The sequence below is a fragment of the Sylvia atricapilla genome, chromosome 1 (assembly GCF_009819655.1).
Source record: "Sylvia atricapilla isolate bSylAtr1 chromosome 1, bSylAtr1.pri, whole genome shotgun sequence".
Taxonomy (NCBI): Eukaryota; Metazoa; Chordata; class Aves; order Passeriformes; family Sylviidae; genus Sylvia; species Sylvia atricapilla.
Window position 1 is genome coordinate 64,058,613 of NC_089140.1, and position 23,174 is coordinate 64,081,786.

Consider the following 23,174-nt stretch of genomic DNA (forward strand, 5'->3'; position numbering starts at 1 on the left):
AGAACCCATTTAAGAAAATGAACTTTAAGATGCATTGATCCACTGTGTGGCTCAGACTTCAGGATAAGCGTGGGATGCAAGAGGACAGACCACTGGGTTTAGTGCTACATTTAAGGAACTGAAGTTGAAAGATACTCTTAAATTAAGTGATGGGAGACACTCTTCATGAACAAGTACATCTCTGTCACATGCTGTCACTGTTCTATGGCTTGGGATAATCTCTGCTGTTTTAATGTCCAGAGTATATTGCCATCCTTGCTAGAGAGGACAGGAGCAGGAATTTTTGCTGCTGACAACCAGTGAGTCTGACTGTTAGCCATAAAGAAATCTTTCAATCTGTAAAGTTGTAAACAAGAGAAGATTTCCCTTCCTCGCCTCAAGAAAATCTCATGCTTGCTCTTAAAGAGACATACAAAATAGTTTTAGAGATTCAATTAAATTGATGTTAGTACTTATTTAGAACTGTAGCTTGCCTGAAGGGGATAAAAACCCTTTCCTGTTGCATGCTGCAAGAGCTTTGAAGTCTTCAAAGTGTATTACAAATCCCTTGTTGAGTAGTAGTTTATGCTGGGGTCTTTCCTTTGCCCTTACTGGGTTGAAGTTGACATGTTTGACTTCTTAGCCAGTTCCCCCTGATGAACAGGTGAACACTGCCTAAATATCAGCACAAAAGTATCACTGAAATTAGAGAGAATCAGAGAGGTACTGCCATCAAACTATATATTAAAAGCTTGCTGGATATTACAGGTTTCTTGTTGTGTTTGGTCTTTGTCACCAAGAATTTTCAGCGTCCAGCAAATCAAATTGAAGCATGACACAGGCAGGTGACACATAGATTAGATGCTGGCAGCCAAAATTAGACCTAGAAGGCAATAAGAATTTTATTAACAATATCTCTGCTTGGATTTTAAGACTTGATGTTCAGTAGATTTTATTTTGCAGGTGATGGGGAAAGTGCCAACCATTTCTATTAACAAAACAGAAGGCTGCCACATCTACCTCAGTGAGGAGTCATTGGATTGTGAGATTGTGAGTGCCAAGTCATCTGAGATGAACATTCTCATCCCCCAAGATGGTGATTATGTGAGTGAGATTTTTTTTTTTTTAATTTCTTTTCTGTTCCATACTAGTCTTGGCAGTTAAGAGCACTTAAGCTGCTAGGAAAGGTACTGATGTAACACACATAGGATGTGACCAAAAAATGATCCAAACCGATTTAATTTCTATGTGCTTGTATCTCAGGAGGAAGAATTCCTTCTTTTCTGGGGCACAAAGTAATATCAGAGATCAGAAGTTCTGATCTTTGTCAGATCATATCTCTGCCCTCTCTTTCCATTCTGATGGATAATGGCTTCATGTCCTGTCCATTTGATCTTTTTTTATATCTAAACATAATCTCCAAAAGAAATGAACTCCACAAAAGAGCACTAAAGTCTGAAGATGATGAGGCTAAAACTAAGATAAATATAATACTACTATAGATGAAATCATACAGTATAATATACTTGTTTTTTCTAAAACTGTTGATAGATGGGTAGCAGCTGTACTCTTTGTACTATTTTGTACTCTTTGTACCATTTTCAACGTATGTCCTTAAAAGCCACTTAAACTGGTGCATTTTCCTAGTTCCTTTCCCATTCTAGTAAAGTGTGCTCTGTGGCATTTCTAGTAAAGTCATGCTCTGTCACTTCACACACAAGCAGGCAAAGTGTGCTCATAATAGTTTCCCTGGTGTCCTCAACAGAGAAGGGTTGAAATTGCAGTGCATGGCCATAGCCAAAACTTAAATTTCTTGTTAGTCTTTTGGGCTTAAATTTAGTACAGGGGCCTAGGCTTTATAAAATAAAATGTGTAATGAGAACTTTTGTGCTTCACATTTCCAAAAGTGACTGCTGGATGCCCAGCTTTAGACAAGTGAAAAGAGAACAATTTTTAGTGGGCATATATTCACCCATCTCCTTTTTAAAAAGAGTCCTTTTGGTCAGTCTTTCCTCAAGATCACCGTAACATCAGAAATTACTGGCTGTCAAAACACCTCTCTTAGGTCTGAGTGAAAAATCCTTCTCTTCATGTAATTTTTTGTTTACTGGGTACAGAGAAATACTCAACGTCTTCCATCATTCCACTGAATTTCTAGAATGGAAGGACTCCTTATTTGATGTTCTGCTTTGTTTTGTGTACCCCACAAAGGATGCTGACTATTTTGAAGTGTATTACACTTAAAATTATTGGGGTTTTTTATTTTGTTCTTCCATATTACAGTATTGCTTTTGTCCTTAAAATTAGACTCCTGGCTTAATCTCTGCATCTAAATCCTCTCTACTGTCTTCCAACCCAGACACCAATGGAATCTGAAGTCATTTCTGAACATGAGGCTTATTTACTTAGTTGATACAGATAATGGTGTGAGAGGGATTATTGCAAAGTAGTACCATACCAAGGCTATTTGAAACTGTGGAGCAATCAGGCTTTTTCCTGTGTGGCATTGTAAAATAGCTTCCTAGGGCAATGAAGAAGGCTTCTCTCTAATCCTGGCATGTCTGAGCTATCAATGCTTTCGCAGTCATGTAGAACTAATAGTATTCCACCAGTTTTCATGAGATATCCCCTGTTTGTTTAAACCATCATTGTTGCTTTTGTTTCCTACCAGAAAGAATTTCCGGTTCCTGAACAGTTCAAGACAGCATGGGATGGATCTAAGTTGGTCACTGAACCTGCAGAGATTGTGGGTTGACTTCCTCACGCCATGGAGCACTTGCTGACTTGCAGCCAGCACACACAAAGCAGTAATGTAAAGAACTAGAAGTAGCAGGAGTTCATGCTGCTGTCATAGGCCTTCAAGCATTAGCTCTGCATGCTAGGAACAATAACACATCTGGCACCCTTTTGTCAGGCATCCCGGTCCTGGTCATATCTCCACACAGTTTGCCTTCACATCCAATTTAAATTCCGAATGGGAATGTAATAGGTTAAACCCCCACCCTCCAGTCACGTCATTGGTTTGAAATACTGTATACATTAAGCCAACATACTGCACGATACACTTTCTTTATCATCTTGCTTCAGTGCATTCCTTTTTGTGTTTCTGCTAATCAAAAACAGCATTAAGGTGTTTATTTTTACCTATTAAGCAGTTCCTGTATGATGCAGTAAAAATGTAGAAAGTATGCAGTCTCTAGAAGTGCTGTGGCAATCATAATGCGTTTCATTTCAAACAAGCAAAAAAGGACAACTTTCAGCACAGCAATACATTTTGCTAACTGAAATTTAAAAAAACCTGGTAATTTAATCAAAAACCTTTCTAATAAGCATATTTAGAAGATCCCACAGTTTTCTGTGAAGTAAGATTGTGGTTCACAGACTTGCTGTTGCCCTCTCATTTCTTGCAAATTAGTAATTCTTTCTAAGCTAGGGCCTCATCAATGCTAAAACCTTGCAGGAAATTACTTGAAGGTTTTTTGCTCCTTGGATTTGTTTTTTTGTGGCACCATCTCCCACTTTTTAAAATTTCACATTTTATCTTGCATCTTACACAGAAAACCATGGAGGACAGACACATCTGATACCAGCTAGTTTTCCTAACTAATAAAGTTCCTTTGAAGTATTTGTATTGTAGCTCATCATGTCCATTAGAAGTATCATCCTGGGGGGGTTTCCCCACATTTGTCGGACTAACTTTCAAATATGTCCACAAAGCAAAGCCATAGATTTATGCCATACTAATTCTGAGCCCAAATAAAGGGGTAATTTCCTGTTTAGCCTGTTGACTCTACAGTCCCCACAGCTTTTTTTAACAAAGGTGGAGTATTGTATACGTTTGTACTATCTCAGCACGTAGTACGACTGAAACATAAAAAGTTTTAAAAGTCAGCTTATGGTTTTGATCACTTGTAATACTTTGTATCAGTGAAATCACAGTGAGATGCTTGCAGAGCTAGTTACAAGCTAAATTTTGTGCCTAATTTACCCTGGAAGTACATTAACTCTTAAGAGTTTTTAAGTATATCTTTGATTGTAAACCCTATACAATACAACCAGTAGTGCTCATTCCTTACTGTTTTGCTATCAGATGTTTAACCTATGTGTATAATGTGTTTGCTTTAATATATATCATTTTTTCAACAGTAAACTTCTTATGAAATAAAAAGGAAAATGTACTTGTTTAAAAACAAAGTTGTTTAGAGCTTACTCTATTGCACTGTTTGTCCTATAGGCTTTCTCTTCCTTAAACCCTGTTTCAAAAGCTGGAGTGAGAAAAAGCAGCTCCTCATCCCATTTCACAAAAATACTATCACTTCTTCTGCTATAATCCACCTGTGAGTAGAGGGTATTCTGCATGCCAGCTGATAAATCTGAAGTGTCATGCACATAAATTCAGTGGCAGCCAGCAAATTGAGCTTTTCATGATTCTCACTTACTGGTACACCTGTATCTTCCAGGGATTATGCCCAGGGAGATGATCACGATGTAGTGCAAGTTGGTAAGGTTTGCTTCCTATTTTTAGTTTTTCCTGCTGTTTCTCTGTATGGCTTCAATCACAGGTGGTCCACTCCACGTATCACTCGGATGTGCCTCCTCTCTGAAAAGTGGGCATTGCATACTTGTCATGATAAAAGGATTGTTGAAGGGTTGTTTAATCCTTAAATCATAAGCATAATGAGATCCACAAAATAATCTTGTTCTGGAGCATTCTGGCCTGAGATACTGACTCTTTCTTTCATACAGCATCAGAGAGGGGACAAGGCCTTATACAGCAGCAGGATGTCACTTACTGCTTTGGAGTTAAGGCACAAACCAAGTACCAAATCTTGATGATAAACAGAAAGCAGGAAGACAGCCCTGAATCACTACACAGGCAAATATTTATAGTTCCTCTGAGGGATTTAACTCCCCCATCAAATAAAAAGTCTGTGAAAGCTGATCTGATTCTTCTTTAAACATTTGAAGGGAAACTCCTGTGTGGCTAGACTTTCCCCTTAACATTCACGGTCCTGCAATGGGCAAGAGCCAAGTACATTGCTTTGACTGGTTTCTTAGCAGAAAAAGGTCCTGGGAAGTAACAACACGTGCCTGACAGTCTGAGCACAGCTCAGACCTTTGTCAGAGGGCACAAGTTTAAAAGAAAGGGAAGAAGGCCTTGCATGGACAGACCCAAGGCAATTGCTTCAACTGAAGAAAAGGATACCAACCCAATGCATTACTGGACACCAGAAAAGTAGGAGAGAGACTTCTAAAATAGATTATATCCAGCACTCTTAGTCAACCACATAATAACAACAAATCTATAACCACCTTTTGTCAGTTCAGTTTGCTCATCATAAAAAATACTTTTCATACATTTCCAGTAGGTTGGACTGCTCTTTCCCTGCAACCTGTCATTCGATTCAAAATCACAATGGAGTCCTTAATCAACAAAGTTCTGCTTCTACTTTCCATGAATTTGTATACAGTTAAAGGTTAAAAACTCTATTTGTGAAGAATCAAGTTTATCTTAAGAATAGAAATAGCCAACAAACTGCAGAATGATGATTTGATGAGTCATCTCAACCATGAGCAGTTGCAGTCACCAAGTTTTCAGCAGCAAGACTGATCTGTGTTTGATGGTTGGTTCCAGCAAGGAATGAACTGCTAAATACTGAGCATCCCTAAGGTCCCTGAAATTTTTTTCCTCTTTTTTTTTTTTACTGCATGCTGTCACACAAGACATACCCCTTGATTTCCGTGTTAAACTGCACTAATACTGTGGTAATGCCCTAAAATCAGTGCCACTGCCAAAACAGAAAACAGTGAATTTGGTTCGTTCATTGATACGGAAAAAATGTGTTTGGTATAATTAGCCAGTTCATTTTTGTCAACCTGCATGGGTCAAATATTGACTAGTACAGATGCTGTCAATCCTCCAGCAAAATGCATGTAAAAGAGAAGGGGAGTTTTTAATTTAAGTGTCTAAATGTAAGGAGCTTTTTTTCCTATGAAAAGCTTCAATGGATGTCAAACTTTCTTAAATAGAATAGGGTGCAAAGAGGAGGGGGCCGGGCTCTCTTCAGGGGTGCCCAGTGACAGGAGCAGAGACAGTGGGCACACACAAGAGGTTCCCTCTGTACTTCAGCAAACTCTGTTTTCATGTGCAAGTGACCCACACTAGCACAGGTCGCTCCGAGAGGCAGTGGAGTCTCCATCCTTGCAGACCCTGGAGGCTCTGCTTGGGCAGGGGGCCAGGCGGAGTCCAGAGGTCACCGCCGACCTCAGCCCTTCCGCGTCCTGTGATTCTCGCTTGGTTGGGTTAGAATATTAGTTACTAAGAGCCCATGGGAATCAGACGCCAGGAGGTAGTGACTCCCAGTACCCACCAGATGGCAGGAAACAGCCGAGGCCTGGCCTCCGCAAGCTTTTAGTGACAACCAGCGGGACTGCAGCGTTTGCAAAGGACGTGAATGCTGTTTGCCAAGGAGCTAGGGAATTCTGCCCTTTAAAAGTCATTGCAAAACCACTTAATATTACTTTGATCTCGAAATTATCGTCTTGGTAAAAGGTAAAGGCTGGAGTAGAATCAACAAAGAAGAATCAAAAATAAGTACTTGTTACCAATTATTAAATTGATCTTTTGGGTTGTTTTTCCTTTTGTTTTTTATCTTTAGCCCTGCTAAGCTTATCTCCGTTTAAAAAATACCTCATTGAACTTGAAAGTAATATTTAACAGAGTCATTGAAAAAAAAAAAGAGTAAGTAATTTCTGTGTTTGAAAACCAGAAATCTTTTCCATGTGCCCTGTGCCACAGTTGTTTTGCAGACAAATAATTTTTGTTCTTACTCTTTTCTGAATCATCACCATATCTGGATCTGCAGGAGTTCCCTCAATGTTACTGCACCATCTGTTCATCACCCTGTGCCTCCCATACCTTTCCTAGAGATCAAACATTTGTCCATTGGGAATGCTTCAGGGGCTCAGTTCAGTGTGCTGTTCCATGATGTGCTGTTCCACGCAACCTTCCCAAATGTGGGAGCTTCCACACAAATGGAGGTGAGGTTCAGTCAATTACATGGTATGCTAGCAAGCACAGCAGTTATCAAGAACAGGCAAAGCAGATTCAGTTTCCCTTCTGGAGGTGATCTGGGCTCAGCTGCTGTGAAAATATTGCCCAGAAGTAGCTACTGCTCTCTGAAGATGCCTATAGACAGGCCCCTGACTTATGACAAAATCTCCTTCTTATTAGATAAAAATCACAAATAATGCTCCCCAAGGAATGTTCTGATTACCAGAATACAAGAACCCGCTCCACCATTTTGGTCAAAATAACCCTGAAAAACCTTTTTGTGTGCCAAAAGTTTTGTAGAAGAACAGAGAACGTTCCCTGCTCCACCACCCAAAACTCAGTAGTGACTTCCTAGGTTTAACCTTCTCCCCTAGGTCTTGCTGCATGCTGAGGACCCTACCTGCTCACAACTGGCCCCCAAAGACTCTTTCTCTCCAAAGCCATAGTCCCACTGCTGCTTCAACAGAGGCACCACCATATTTCCTCCATATTTCCTCCCTGGGAAGAGAAGGGAATGTGACAGAGAAGGGAGCTGGGTAACTGGCAAGGCTTCCCAGTGCCATGGAAAGCTGTTTTGTTGTTACTCTTCCTTCAAACAAGGCCAAGGGAAAAAGCAAATAAAAGTGTTTAAGCACAACTCCTAAACCAGACAGTACTAATAAAACAGGCAACCACACAAAAAACTTATGTACCCTAGGATAAAAGAGGAAAAGTTTCTTATTTTTCTCCAGCTGATTTGCTATGACCTTTTTATCAACTGTGACCATCAGGATTCTGTTTTCTCTGTATTCAACTTGAAGTTGCATCTATTATAAAGAAGTTGCCTCAGTCAACTGTGTATGGCTTTAGAGACAATCTCTCCTTCAAGTTCCTCAGATGGATGAGACAGATCAGTTTCAAAGTGAAAGGCTAAATTAATTTGATTTGGGAGAAACTTGTACCATTTTCCACACTAAATGTATAACATTTTACATTGTATTTATGTAGATGCATACATATGCTTTTTGGCTCAAGTTTCATGTTCTGTATCTTTCCCCAAAAAGATACACTCTCACTCTTTGGTGACTCTCTCTAGTTTCTGTGAAGAAGAACCTCTTAGACCATCATTTGCATTTAATTTCACTTTGTACATGAACATAAATTCTTGACGCAAATGTCCAAATAGCATGAATTGTAGCTGCCGGGCCAACAATAATTAACCATTTTGCAATGACAAGAGCTTGTTGTTGATTAATGTCCAACAACTCTCATCCAAGGACTCTTTAGAAGAGCTCCTACTATTAGAACATTCCAGCATGATGCAGGAGATGCGATCAGTTCTCCCCCGAGCAAAGGAAAGAACTGAACTTCAAAGCTTCGGCGATTCCTGGGTTTTAAAAGTGGTTTAAAACCCTTGAAAACGAGATGCTGGAAGGCATCAATGATAGCAAAACTGAGCAAAGGTACAATGTCTGTAGCTCTGACAGATTTACAGCACACCAGTGTTCCATTACCTCCCCTTGACCATGAAGGATGCCCCACCCGAGAGTGACTGAGCAGGTTTCTCAGCATTACCTGCACTTAAAGGGATTAAGGTGGTATTCCAGATTCCCCTTAAGCCTTTACTATGCTGATAGCAGCTTTTGGGTGCTTATCTCCTTCTTTTGATCTAGTTCAAAACATTTCCTCTTGCCTAAATCTCATTTCTAGGGAAGAGGATATTTACCTGCCAAGGCATTTGACTACTTACTTTCATCAGCTGGTGCAATTGGCTGCCCACCCACAAGGGAAAGGAAAGCAGCAAGAAATGGCAGCTGCAGAAGACTGTGAATACTGCCCTGTGTGGCAATCTGACACAGCAATGAAACAAGACCCTCTGCCAGCAGAAGCCTAAGCTGGGAGTTTCCCACCACTGGCAAGCCCTGTTGTCACAGCATCTCTGTCATAGGTATCCCAGAATAGAAAAATCTGAATGCTTAAATAATTTGGGGGTCAATTGTGGGTTATTTTTTTTTTCCTAAGCAGAAGACTGAAAAAATAATAACTGGAAAAATTTGGGTATGAGGAGACATAACATTGTTACCTGTTAGTCCCCTGCTCTGCCCTGCCAGTGATTCTGTTTCACCTTGAATATCCAGAACAATCTCATAGTGAGTTCTAACTGTGGTTATGCCTGTGTAATGCTGTCGCTGGTGAGCCTAAAATTTAGATGTGAATGGCAGCATTATATGAAGTCTCTGAGATCTTGTAATTGTACTTTAAGATCTGGTCTGGCTTTCAAAACCTGTGGCCACAGAGACCAAAAAAACAAAACAAAGCAAAAAAGTGAGACACTCCTTGGTCCTGAAGGGTTTGTGGTAACAAACAAATTTTAAAAAAATTAAACAGACTGTAACTCATGAAGGAAGAAGAGAAGTATTATAGGGAAAGAAGTCTTGTTACATTACATTTATTGTTTTATCAGTTTTCCAAAATAGTTTTTCTATTAGGAATTAATAGATGGTTTAAAACCATGTTTTCCTCTATACACTTGTCTATCTTCCCTCTTTTCTTCCTTCCTAATCATGCTAAAACTTTCTGTATTTCCCTAAACATTTACTCATATTGATTTCATCAACGTCTGTTTTACAAAATACGCCAGTATAATTAAAACCATAGCAATACAGTGAGTGCCAGCATCTTACATAACTGCATAATATTGTATGGGTCACTATTTGGTAATCACTCTGGCAATTCACCTCAGCTTGCTTGTATTAGAGACTCACTCCACACAAAACTCCTGGGACTGAAAGAGTGCAAATTTCTGTTACTTACACGGGGAAAATGCTTTACTGTGAGAGTGGTGAGGCAGCAGAACAGGCTGCCCAGAGAAGCTGTGGATGCCCCAGACCTGGAAGTGCTCAAGGCCAGGCTGGATGGGATTTGGAGCCACCTGGGCTAGTGGAAACTGTCCCTGCCGATGGGGCAGGGATCTTTAAGGTCCGTTCTACACCAGGTCCATTCTGTGATTCTATGATTTGTCATTTTTTAAAACCAGTTGAAGTTAAATGGGAAAATAGTTCAGCAGGGGGAGGGAGAAACCTCTGGTTTTGTTCAGTTGTGACGTTTGCTATTTTCAACATGGGAAACATTCCAGGTTCACACTATGTATTACTTGTTAATTCAGTATTGAGCTGTGTTGACATCTCTGTCAGACAGAACTCTCTCTATCTGGTTGACACGCTTAATAGAACACAGAACCCTTAAAGACTAAAAGTTAGGTTGAAGAATTGTGTTGAGACTTGCTGCTGGCTCTTTGTTCAGCATTTGAGGGGAGCAAGCGCTCTGAGGAGCGGCTGAGGGAGCTGAGGGTGTTCAGCGAGGAGGCGGCTCAGTAACCTTACTGAGTGACCAAAGGTGACATTACTGCTCTCGAAATACCTGAGTGTAGCCAGGTGGGGCTCGGCCTCTTCTCAGGAGACTTTCAGGTCGGGCGTTAGGAAGAATTTCTTCAGGGAAAGGGCGGTTAGATTTTGGAACAGGCCGCCCAGGAGGTGGCGGAGTCAGGGTTTAAGGAAAGCCTGGAGTGGCGCTCAGTGCCGTGGTCTGCTTGACAAGGTCGTGTTCAGTCACAGGCTGGGCTCGCTTACCAAGGTCTTTTCCAATCTGAATGAAACCGTGGATTGTGGGGGGGTTTTGTTTTGGGGGGTTTTGTTTGTTGGTTTTCGTTGTGGGGGCTTGTCTGTTTGGTGATATTTTGCGTGGGGTTTTTTGTTTTGTTTGGAGGTTTTTATTTTCAGAGAACGAACACGACATGTAATAGGGGAAGAGATGAAAAAGAGGAGAGAGATGAGGGGAAAAAAACCCCACAAGACTAATAGAGCAAAACAAACCCGCAGAACGCGTACCTCACAGGGAACTCTGGAGGCCGCCTCATCCGCGCGTCAGGGGCGGCCGCCTGTGCCTCAGCGCTCGGCGATACCATCCTGTGCCGGGGAGACGCGGGGGGAAGCCTGTCCCTGCCCTGGCGCTGTGCTCCCCTCGTCAGGCTCCTCCCCCCCCTCCTCCGCGCTCAGTGGGAGAGGCCAGGCGCGTCCCCGGCGCACGCGCGGTGCACGCTCAGTGCCCGCCGCGATGGAGGAGGTGGCGGAGCGCGGCCGGGCCGGCGCTGGGGCGGCGGCGATGGCGGAGGGCGGCAGCGCCGCCGGAGAGGAGGCGGCCGACGCCAGTGCCAATGGCAGCGCCGCGTCCTCGCCGCCGCCGTGCTCCCCTGCGGAGGGCGGCGGCACCAAGCCGCTGAGCGCGGCGGAGTACGCGCGGCGTGTACACCAGTGGCTGTGGGACTCGTACTGCGGGTACCTGGGCTGGCAGGGCTGCCCGCCCGCCTTCCTCGCCGCCGCCGCCGCGCAGCCGCCCCCGCCCGCCGCCGCTGCCTACTACAGCCCCTTCTACCTCTTCGCTCCGCCACCGGCACACACGGCCTCCGCCGGCACGGGGCCCCGCGGGCCCGCCGCTGCCAGCCCAGCGTGGCCGGGAGCGGCGGGAGCGGCGGGCGCGGTGTCCCCGCTGCCCGGGGCGGCCTCCGGCAGCGCCGCCGGCACCAGCGGCAGCGGCGCCTCCAGGGACACGGGGCGGCCGGCGGGTGAGTGGGGGCCGCGGCCGGGCCGCTGGCCTGGGCAGGAAGGGGAGCCTGAGGAGAGGCGCAGCTCCGGGAAGCGGGATCTGGATCGGGGGTGTGCGGCGTCGGGAGTCGCCGCGCCTCCGTTGGCTGCGGCCCCGGGCGTGTGGCTGTGCCGTGTGACACGGTGACAGCCCTGATAGCGAGCTCGTAACTCCGGAATTGGGTGCATAAACAAGTTTGGATACGGGGTGATAGCCCTAAGAGCGAGGTTGTAAATCCAGAACCTGATGCGTAAGCAGGTTTGGGGGATTGACTTGTGTATACAGCTTTAGAGCTTGTAAAAGTGTTTTCGTATATACGAGTTGATTTTTTTTTTTCCCCCAGTGGAACTCATTCTTGTGGTCACGGGCTTGTAATGCATCTAGCTTTATAAGTGGGCTGTTTGGACGATGAAACCTAAACTAACTTTGCCTGTTTTAGTGGGCTCTTGGTGCTCAGATAAAACCATTTCACCGAGCCGAAGCAGAGAAATGAAAACACGCTGACATTGAACAAGCTCGGGCAGTGGGACCCGAGATAAACAAACGTCTGTTGCAGCTGTAAACACTGAAGGCAGCGCGCAGCAGGCCCTCTGTTTATACTTGCTCGGCAGTAAAGTAGACTGACTCTGAACACATCAGAGGGAAAACCTGGAGCAGCAACAGCTCGCAAGTCAAGGAGCACCCAGGTCACATTCCTTGAATGTTCGTACCGCTGTGAGCAATGGTAGGAAATTGTGGAGGAGAGCATTGCTGATGGACTTTGGAAAAAAGCCAGAGCTCGTTTCTCTCTGCAGGACAAAGTGTGACATTGCTGATCTGTGACATTATTTATAAGCTTAGTGGCTGTATGTGTGTGGAAGATGTTTTTCGTTCCTTTGTCCTTATTTTCAAGGGAAGGGAGCCTAACCTCTGAGCTTGCTTCTTTATGTTTTTAAGCAGATGTTGCTTAAACATGGTTAGAACACCAAATAGTATTTTATGTAATTATGCCCTGATTCTGTTATAGTTTGCCTATAAACTGATATTGCCAGTCATTAAAGGAAGGGTTGGACAAAGGCTAGGCTGAAATGATTCTTGGATTTTTACCTGGTTTTTCAGGAGCTAGTTCCCTATGTTAAAGGTAATTTAGGGCATGAATAGCAGTTCATGCTGCTAACCATGGTTATTCTGAATACTGCATGCTATTGCAATGCACTTGGCCTTCCTAAGGGGGCTAGGTATGTGAAACAGGGATACCGTACAGTTACAAACAAAGACTGTTGTGCTGATGCTTTGGCTTCAGATTGCAGATGGATATATCTGGAACAGCTAAAGTGATTATGGCTCCTTCTTCCCTGCTGTAGATTATTGCCCACACAAGCAGGCGAGGCAGGGCAGGTCATGGATCTGTCCCTGTGCCAATGCAGTTTACAGTCCATGTGCTTATGTAAGCTGAAATAAGTGACAGCTTATGTTAGTGGTGGAGATTTTAAGCTGGGATGTCAAAAAGGGGGATTGTTAACTGCCTCTGCCACTTCAGTCTGCCTGCAGGTGTGTGCTAGAGCAGCGATATTTAACAGCACCCTGGGCAGTGGCAGGCTCTTTCTGGACAGTCACCATGATTTAAGACACTTCCTTGCCTGGTCCCTCCCTGCTTTACTGCAGGAGATTACTGCTCATCCACTGGGAACAGTAGGGCAAAAGGTGCATCCAAGCCCCAGCTGCCCTGTGGCTGACTGGTACAAACCTGTTAAGCGCTGTGGATGCAAGATCCTGGACTTTGAGCTGGGTGGATGTTGCATTTGGCTGTCCTTGCTGAATAAATAGTAACCCTTGGCAAAAGAGTGGATTTCTGATAGGAGGAACATCTTGAATCACTGCAGTGTAAATCTGCCAGAGTCTTAAGTGTTGCCAAGGATTCTTAATGTGATGGAGTTAAACATAATTTGAATACTTCTTTTCCTAGCCCCATGTAGCTTCTTCTTTATGCAGTCATTTAATTTAATTTATTCCATGGTGAATAAGTCAGTCTCTGCCACCAACTTCAACAAATCTGCTGCTTTTAACAGAGCAAATGAAAGCTTTCACCTGGTGCTGTGTGCTCAAGCCAGGACTGGGAGACTGGCTATATTCCTTCCTGCCTTAGTGGAAGAATCTCTAATTAGAATTTAACAGGCACCTTGGACAGGCTTTGACAATGCCAGTGGAATCCACTTCAGTATTATCCATGTTGTGGTTTGACACTGGCCCAGTGCCAGGCACCCACAAGGGACAGCTTGGCAAAGGAGGGAAAAAGAAAAAAAAGTTAATGAAGTATTCATGAGTGAGATAAGGACCAGGAGATAATTCAAGGGCAAAACAGACTCAACTTCAGTTAAAAAGTGGAATTCATTACTAACAGAATCAGAGGATTATAATGAGAAGTAAAATAAGCCCTTAAAACACCATCCCTCTCCAGGCAGTGCAGGGAGACAGGGCGGGGAGTTTTGGTCAGATCATCACCAAGATTTTCGTCCACTGCTCAGGGAGAGGAGTTCTTCCCCTGTGAGGCCGTGGGGTCCCTCCCACAGGAGACAGTTCTCCATTAACTTCTCCAGCGTGGGTCCACTCACGAGCAGCAGCTCCACCACACCTGCTGCAAATGTGAGTCCCTTCCACGGGCAGACAGTCCCCCCAAAACTGCTGTGACATGGGTTTCTCTTTCCACGGGGTGCAGTCCCCCAAGGACAGGCTGCTCCAGCCTGGAAGCAGGGCCCCTCTCTCCACTGGGTGTCCCACTGGATCACAGCCTCCTCCAGACATCCCCCTGCTCCGGCATGGGCACCTCCCCAGGGGCTGTGGGTGGGTCTCTGCATCCCCCTGGATCCCCATGGGCTGTGGGTGGGTCTCTGCATCCCCCTGGATCCCCATGGGCTGTGGGTGGATCTCTGCATCCGCCTGGATCCCCAGGGGCTGTGTGTGGATCCCCAGGGGCTGTGGCTGGATCCCCAGGGGCTGTGGGTGGGACTCTGCATCCCCCGTGGATCCCCAGGGGCTGTGGGTGGGTCTCTGCATCCCCCGTGGATCCCCAGGGGCTGTGGGTGGGTCTCTGCATCCCCCGTGGATCCCCAGGGGCTGTGGGTGGGTCTCTGCATCCCCCTGGATCCCCAGGGGCTGTGGGTGGGATTCTGCATCCCCCTGGATCCCCAGGGGCTGTGGGTGGGTCTCTGCATCCCCCATGGATCCCCAGGGGCTGTGGGTGGATCTCTGCATCCCCCGTGGATCCCCAGGGGCTGTGGCTGGATCCCCAGGGGCTGTGGGTGGGTCTCTGCATCCCCCATGGATCCCCAGGGGCTGTGGGTGGATCTCTGCATCCCCCGTGGATCCCCAGGGGCTGTGTGTGGATCCCCAGGGGCTGTGTGTGGATCCCCAGGGGCTGTGGCTGGATCCCCAGGGGCTGTGGGTGGATCTCTGCATCCCCCGTGGATCCCCAGGGGCTGTGGGTGGGTCTCTGCATCCCCCTGGATCCCCAGGGGCTGTGGGTGGGTCTCTGCATCCCCCATGGATCCCCAGGGGCTGTGGGTGGGTCTCTGCGTCCCCCTGGATCCCCAGGGGCTGTGGGTGGGTCTCTGCATCCCCCATGGATCCCCAGGGGCTGTGGGTGGATCTCTGCATCCCCTGTGGATCCCCAGGGGCTGTGTGTGGATCGCCAGGGGCTGTGTGTGGATCCCCAGGGGCTGTGGGTGGATCTCTGCATCCCCCGTGGATCCCCAGGGGCTGTGGGTGGGTCTCTGCCTCCCCCGTGGATCCCCAGGGGCTGTGGGTGGGTCTCTGCCTCCCCCGTGGATCCCCAGGGGCTGTGGGTGAGTCTCTGCATCCCTCGTGGATCCCCAGGGGCTGTGTGTGGATCCCCAGGGGCTGTGGCTGGATCCCCATGGGCTGTGGCTGGATCCCCAGGGGCTTTGGGTGGGTCTCTACATCCCCGTGGATCCCCAGGGGCTGTGTGTGGATCCCCGGGGGCTGTGGCTGGATCCCCGGGGGCTGTGGCTGGATCCCCGGGGGCTGTGTGTGGATCCCCGGGGGCTGTGTGTGGATCCCCAGGGGCTGTGGCTGGATCCCCGGGGGCTGTGTGTGGATCCCCAGGGGCTGTGGCTGGATCCCCAGGGGCTGTGGCTGGATCCCCAGGGGCTGCAGGGTCACAGCTGCTCCCCCGTGCTCTCACCACGGCCTGCAGAGGAATCTCAGCTCTGACACCTGGAGCACCTCCTGCCCTTCCTCCACTGCCCAGGGTGTCACTGTGTTGTTTCCTCACATATTCTCATCTCCTCTCCTCTTACTAGAAGCAAAATCCATAACTTTGTTTTAATTTCCTTCTTAAATATTTCATCACAGAGGCATTACCAACCTCTCTCATTGGCCCACTTTTGGCCAGCAGCATGTCTGTCTTCAGAGCCACTAAGGATTGGGTCTGGTGGACATGCTGGAAGCTTCCAGAGCTTCCCACAGGAACCATCTTTGTGTCCTCCCTGCTACCAAAAACCAGGATACTTGATAATGTTGATACAGAGCTATCAGTGCAGCAGGTGTGAAAAGAACCTGTATAACCCCAAGTATCTTAAATAAGAGCTGGCTCTTACCTGATCCCTGCCTGATTCCCAGCCCCGCTGGCCCGTTACCTCTTTCCAGACTGGAAGAAAAGAGGACTTCTCGGGATTTTCCCCATTTTTAACCTGTGTCTTCACAGAGGCTTGTCACCTTTCTTGTGGCTTTACCAGATGTCAGTATTCAAACCTAATCACTGATTGGTTTTGCTATAACTTTCTTGAAGAAATCACTTCTGTGCAAAACCAGCGCATTCTCCTTACCCCATTTGAGAGTGCTGTGGACTTTCAGCTTGGTGCTCACAGGGCCATGGCTGGCAGCATCAGTCTCAGCAGCTGAACTGGGGGGGCTTATTCTAAATAAAATTTGATGGTGTTTTTTGAGACTAGAGAGTGGTGTGATTTTCTTTCCTCTTTTGTGTGGAGTCCCTGGTTGTCCTTTCTCTGTGCGAGGATAAGTATTCTCAGAAACAGTTAACAAAAGTAGCCGCTGTTTTCCACAGGTTCCCTCTGGTAGTAGAAGGGCATTTCTAAGTGAAGTTTTGATGTGAGTCATTGCAGGTTTCATGTGAGAGTCATGTTTGTCCTTTGGGAAATAGAGGAGTAGCTGGGTGCAGATGAAATTATTTTGCAACACTATTTCTTGGAAACTTTCTAAGACACCGCTTAATGTTTTCTCTGCTTAAATCACCTGAGCAGCAAAAGCTTGTAAGTGACTCCTTACTTTGAGCCCATTTGCACATGGTAAATGAAATAAGAGAAATGTTTTCTGGCTCGGGGTAGAGCAGTATGCTGTAGTCTGTAGAAATGTTTGTCAAGTGTGACTGATATTTTCATCCATTCCTCTTTGTATTTGAGTGGAGATAAAATAGGCTATGTTTTACTCTGAGAACTGGTATTTGATATACATAGAAGCCTTGGTGCTGAGGGAAAGTAGAAAAGTTATGATAGGTCCAATTTTCTTTTTAATCTGACCTCTCAGATTTACATAAATCTGTTCCCTATGAGGTTCTAAACAAAAGAACACAAAATCGGATGCATGTACTTAAGTTCTTTAGCAGGGTATGATTTTGCCTGTGATCCCAGGAGAACTGTGAGGACTCAATTTCTGAAAGAGATAAAGTTCTTAAAGAAGCTTCTGCTAATTCCACTTAATTCAGATCATTTTTTATGCATACATTTTTAGAAATTTTCTCAAAGAACATCTGAGCAGAACTCTTGATTACATTCTTGTAGAGAGGTTAATGTGGGTTGTGCTTTAGATGTTAGTGTTAACTTTGTGTTAGTGCAGTAAAATGTGGGTAATGTGAACTATTTCTGTTGCAGGTCGGGAATTCCTTATCCCTTCACTGGCACACAGGTTCATAGCAGAGATGGTGGATTTTTTTATTCTGTTCTTTATAAAGGCAACCATCATTTTAAGTATTATGCACCTCAGTGGAATAAAGTAAGTTGAACAATTTAAAGCTTTGTTACATACAGCTTTAAGCGTTTCATGCTCTTTGAGGTGTCAGGTTGTATTTATAATATGTTTATGCATATGATATCATTAAATAACTGGCAGAAGTTGAGGAAGAGCACCACTAGGCTAAGTTCCTCGTAAATACATTCTAATTTTGGGTAAGCTGATGGAAACACAGAATTTGTACAGGTCTATAGGCTCACAAACTCCCTACTAAGGAAAGATTAGACTTGCACGTTTATGGGGAGAGGAAATAACAAGATTATTAAAAAGTCCTTTATATTTTTCAAAGAAAAAACACTGATAGAATTTTTAAATTACCTTTACAAATGTACTAGATCTCACTGGGTTTAAGTTAATTTTTGGTATAGCATCTTCTGTGGTGCTGTGTTTTAGATTTCGACCTAAACAATGCTAACCCCCACAAAAAAAAAAAAAAAAATTGATCAAGATCTGATATGTATGTGCTAGGAATGCTGCCACACTGCAGGCTTCACTGGGTGTAAATTTGGTTTCTTAAAAAGTGCAAGTAAGCACTGTGTGTGTCTGCCGTAGACTAGACTGAAAGATTGTCATTTCACAGTTTTGTACACAGATGTAGTAATTGAACTCAAGCACTTCCATATCTTATTCCTTAACTCAGTTGTTCTGCTTTGGGTTGGTGTAATCAAATATTTCAGTCTGATTAAGAGATGAGATCTTGGTGTAGTTCTCAATAATTCCTACTACTGTACAAACACATCTCAGAACCCAGGCTTTCTGCTCAAGAACCATGCAAACCCTGCCTGGCTGTAAAGTGACACTATCCAGATAACATCTTCAGACACCTTCACCTGCGGCTTGAAAGGGGTGTGGAAGAGGTTCAAATCCAAAACAATAAATACGTCAGTGGAAATGATCGCTGGGTTTTGTTCAGATAAGCAGCAATTAAAATGCCAAAGGTTCACTGCTGTTTAGTGGCCAGATCCCACCACCTGTAGCCTGACATCTTGTGTTTCCATTTTGCCTTTAGTGGCTGGAGAAGGATAAAAAGTAGAATACTTTTTAGAAAGGAAAGGAAAGATAGGGAACAACTATATGTATATTGCTGCTGTAAAGTGATGAAAGAGTAATTTAGAGAATTTTCAATGTTAATAGTTTTGTGGGACAGTTGCTTGCAGGGAACTTAGGAGGAATGTTCTGGGGGGTTTTCTCATTGAGAGACATGGTATGCTTGTGGCTAGGCTGAATTGCCATGGAAAACATAGGTCCTCACAGGCTCAAGAAAGACATTTCAGGCCAAAGCTGTCTTGAAGGGAAATGCAGGTTGTGCTACAATGGTTCTTTTAATTCCTGGGTTGTTTTGGTGTTTTTCAGTCCTTAAATCTGAATAAAGAGGGGGGCAAGTAGCACAAATATTAGATGGACTTTTTAAAAGTGGCACTGCACAGTTCTATGTGAGCCTTAATTAGATGCATGAGTGAAAGATTCTTGCCTTAGTGTGTTACCAGTATATCCATTCCAGGTATCAGATAAGAATGTTAAACCTGTGGAGTTTATCTTATGAAAATATGCCATTAACTCCAAATGGATGCTTCACACAGCTCTGTTAGGCTAAAAACCGTAAGGTTTCAACTGCTTTGTGTTTAAATCCTCCTACTGCATACCAAGGTGCCTCCAGACCAGGATGGTGAGCAGTAAAGAATGAGGAAACCTGATGAGAACCCTGATCATGCAAAGGATACAGGGCTCCCCTGATTCCTTAGGGAGACTGCCAACTTCTCCCTTGCATTCATGAAGAGTACCCTTTTCTTTTTCCTTGAGTGTTTGTGTAAGAAGATACTTGGAGGCTTGGATGCCTTCCATTTACAGCAAGTTGGATGATTATGTGAAGAATCTGTTTACCTCCCAAGAAGTGTGAGAATTTTCAGAACAATTCTGCGGCTTACTACCCAGGGACACCATTGTGAAAAAGTGGTAATAAAGAATGATCTTTTCTTAATGAAAAAGACAAAACAAACTAGGCAGCAACTCAGAATGAAACTGAGTGTTCTGAATTTTAATGGCTTATTTAGTATCAGAGAAGGAAAGGAGCTTTTGTTCTCTTATAATACCAGAATGGAGGGAATGAATTCTGGTGTTAAAGGGGTAACACTGATATTGGGAGAAGGATGGTTTAAATGTTCAGTTTTATTTTGTACAGGGACATCTCTAAATTTGCAATGCATTACATCATAGAAGAAATAGATGAAGATACGTCCATGGAAGATTTGCAGAAAATGATGATAGTAGCTCTCATCTACAGGTTATTAGTCTGCTTTTACGAGGTAACTATTCATAAATATTAACTCCTGTAATTAATAGTCATGAGTTGTTGAAGAAACAGTTTTAAAAAATAATCTTACCGTTGGTCAATAAAGTAAATCCTCTTTACGGTACTTTGGATTATGTTGAAGATTATGACATTCACATAGTTCTGAGGATAGCCAAGTCTGTGAGACCTGTCAACAGCACGGTGACGTGTGGAATTGAAACAGCCTTTCTTTTACAGATAATCTGTATTTGGGGAGCAGGTGGAGCAACCCCAGGGAAATTCTTGCTTGGACTGCGAGTTGTGACGTGTGAAACATCCGTGCTTATTGCTCCCAGCCGTGTGCTGGTCATTCCATCGTCCAACGTCAGTATGACAACGTAAGTGCTCCTGCCTCAGTCGCGGTGCTTTCAGGCTGAGTGTGAAAGCATGTGACTTGGAAGGAAGTTCACAGTTGCTTTGTTGGTGACCTTTGCACTAATCAGACTGCAGGAGCTATTGTCAGATTCTGTGATCTAAGAATAAAATGGTAATTATTCAGTCACGTGGAGTATTTTTCAGGGTAAGTGGTTAAATCTCCTGTAGGGCTCAGCTTTTGTGCTGTGTAAAACTTAGGCACTGAACGTGGAAATTAACTACTAATGTAAGCAGAAAAGTGAAAGTAGGGCACTGAATGTTCTATTCTGATTTCAGGTCCACAGTACGAGCTTTGATCAAGAATTTTTCTATTGCTTCATTTTTTCCTGCCTTCATTACACTGCTGTTTTTCCAGCATAACCGAACGGCCTATGATATTGTAGCAGGAACTATTGTGGTCAGAAGAAATGGAGTCAGATGATACCAAAAAATGAGATTTTTGGACTGGTTCTGAACATCCCCTCCAAACCCCAGTGAATAAAAGACCTACCCCAGAACTGAAATTGAGGTGTCTGTTGGAATCTTTCACCCTAATTAAATAGGAACTGGTTCAGAAGCTAAAGAAAATGAATGGTTCCTGTCTGATGCCAGCAACTACCTTTGAAGTATTGGAATTTTCATAGACACCAAAGAAGTTTGGGAGAGAAAACACGTATTAAATCCAGGAGTATTAACCTCTGACTGATGAACTGGAACTGTCTGCTTCAACTGCAACAAGGAGCTGTTCTGTTTGTCAGGCTGTGGAAAGCCCATCCCTAGGAATACGTGACCATGAAAGAAATGTTGTTCCTACAGTTTTGGATGTTGGCAGGTAATTAGAAAATGAAGTTCTTTTCCAGACAGTTGCCTGTCAAAGGAGAAGAGACCTGAAGTATTAGACAGCAAGGCAAATGATGTTAATTATATTGCCATGTATGCAGAGAGATCAGCAGTGGTTATCAGTGTCCTTTATTATTGCTTCACAGATCATATTCCCTCACCTTTTAAGTATTTTCTCACAACATTGGTGTGAAAAGTTTTTTTGCATGATTGTCTTAAGCATTGTCACTTACTTCACTTGTCCAAGCTAATGAAGAAGTGAAACAATAGCTGCTTTTTCCTCTGGGAAGGGTATGTTACACTGCAGTGTTAGTGATCTGGTGTGTGTAAATAATTCTGGAGCCATCAACAGTACAGACCATGCTAATGAAAGGTAACTTTTTTGCTTCTGTTTGGAGTGAAAGCACTTGTCTATTTCTTGCATATAATGCAGAGCGAAGTGAATGTGTTTCAGGAGCATGCAGAAAACATTAACTGAAATGTGTTATGGGTGTAAATCTGCAGAAATACAAATATGGTTATTTTCACTTTATCATTCTTGCTAATTGTTTGTATATTCAGAATAACTTAAATACTGAATAAAGAAACCTAATATTTTGCATGACTATATAACTTTGATGATTCATTTATTCTCATGTTATCTCTCAGGAAATCGACATAAACAGTAATTACGTTTTATTGAAATCCAAGTCAGGGTTTGGAACTCTTCCAAACTCCAACTTACGTACACGGGCAGCCTCTTCCAATTGGAAGGGCTTGACAGCCCTTTCCAGTAATTTTTTTTTTTTTTTCCTAACATCCAGTCTAAGCCTGACACCAACTTGAGGCCATTTCCTTGTCCTACCACTTCTTACTTGGGATGAGAGACAAACTTCCCCTCCCCCATCCTCCTTTCAGGCAGTTGTAGAGAATAAGGTCACCCCTGAGCCGCCTCTTCTCCAGGTTAAACAGCCCAAATTCCCTCAGCTGCTCTTCACAGGACTTGTTCTCCATTCTTTCACAGACTTAAGCACTGAGGTCAGGCATGGCAATCAGCCTGATGAAAGCTAAAGCTATCAGAACCAACTTAAAAGTCCTTTCTAGGGTAAGTTTTGCCTATTCACAACAAGAACTTTTATTCTCTTTACTGGAGCAGTGACCTAAAAACTGGGATTCAGAAGCGGGGCGGGAGGGAGATTAGGGAGGAAGGGAAAAGCAACATTGTTGGGCAAAACTTTATTACTGCCAATTCAGGGATAAGGGAAAGTATCTCTTACCCTGCAGAAAAACAGCACCCCTGGCACAGCAGGTAAAGAAAATAATTACAATGCAAGAACACAGAGCCTGCCCATGGAAATGTGTATACCTTGTGCTGTTTGGTTGGCTTTCAGTTTGTCTCTTATGTCCTTCTCTACCTGAAGGACGAGTGCTTGGCAGATGATTTAGGGCTAAGGGGGAGAAAGTGGCAATCTGTGGCATTTTTCACATGTAAAAGCTGGAAACACGTAGTTACATATAATCCTTTCGTGGCTACAGTGGCATGATCTGACTGAATAGTAGTGAGTGTGTGTGTGGTTTGAAAGTGGAGTTGCTGAGCCTTTTCTCTTTCTAGAAACAGTGACTGGAGCCCTACACCTGAAAAGAGCAGTGGGCCTTTGCCCTCCTGTCACGTCCAGCTTGTGCTTGAATGGCATCTCACCTCTTACCAGCAGCACTGGCAGGAGCAGGGAGCAGTGCTGGGATGCAGGCACAAATGGCAGCCGAGGCCCCAGCAGTGCCTCAGACATTTACACCACTTACAGTGATGCAGGTCTCTGCCCTTCTGGCTGAGGGAAGAATTCATGTCTGAGTCACAGACAGACTGCTGTGACTTCATACAAATTCAGCCGTGGGTCCCCCGATGAAGAAGCATTTCCTCTGATTTTACCAGAATAATGTCTGTTCTCCAGGAACTTCCTGTAACTGCTACAGAACCAGTCCCCTACCCCCTATTAC

At 44.4% G+C, this 23,174-nt stretch overlaps 2 protein-coding genes across 3 annotated transcripts in view; both read left to right on the plus strand.

Moving 5' to 3' along the window:
- The window catches only part of CAP2 (cyclase associated actin cytoskeleton regulatory protein 2), a 67,645-nt gene extending 63,804 nt beyond the window's left edge, over window positions 1-3,841 (plus strand). The window contains 2 exon segments of the mRNA XM_066324481.1: window positions 943-1,083; window positions 2,651-3,841. Coding sequence (XP_066180578.1) covers window positions 943-1,083; window positions 2,651-2,734 — 225 coding nt within the window. The 3' untranslated portion in view covers window positions 2,735-3,841.
- Window positions 3,842-11,087: 7,246 nt separating this feature from the next.
- FAM8A1 (family with sequence similarity 8 member A1) lies at window positions 11,088-21,812 on the plus strand. 2 transcript variants are annotated; one of them, XM_066324490.1, is made up of 5 exons: window positions 11,088-11,633; window positions 17,539-17,659; window positions 19,842-19,980; window positions 20,205-20,344; window positions 20,658-21,812. In XM_066324490.1, exons 1-5 carry the CDS (start codon window positions 11,126-11,128, stop codon window positions 20,800-20,802), a joined length of 1,053 nt encoding a protein of 350 aa, XP_066180587.1. In that variant the 5' UTR covers window positions 11,088-11,125; the 3' UTR covers window positions 20,803-21,812. The 2 variants fall into 2 exon arrangements, with proteins under 2 accessions (XP_066180587.1, XP_066180593.1); XM_066324496.1 differs by having other exon boundaries at window positions 19,857-19,980.
- The last annotated feature ends 1,362 nt before the right edge of the window (window positions 21,813-23,174 follow it).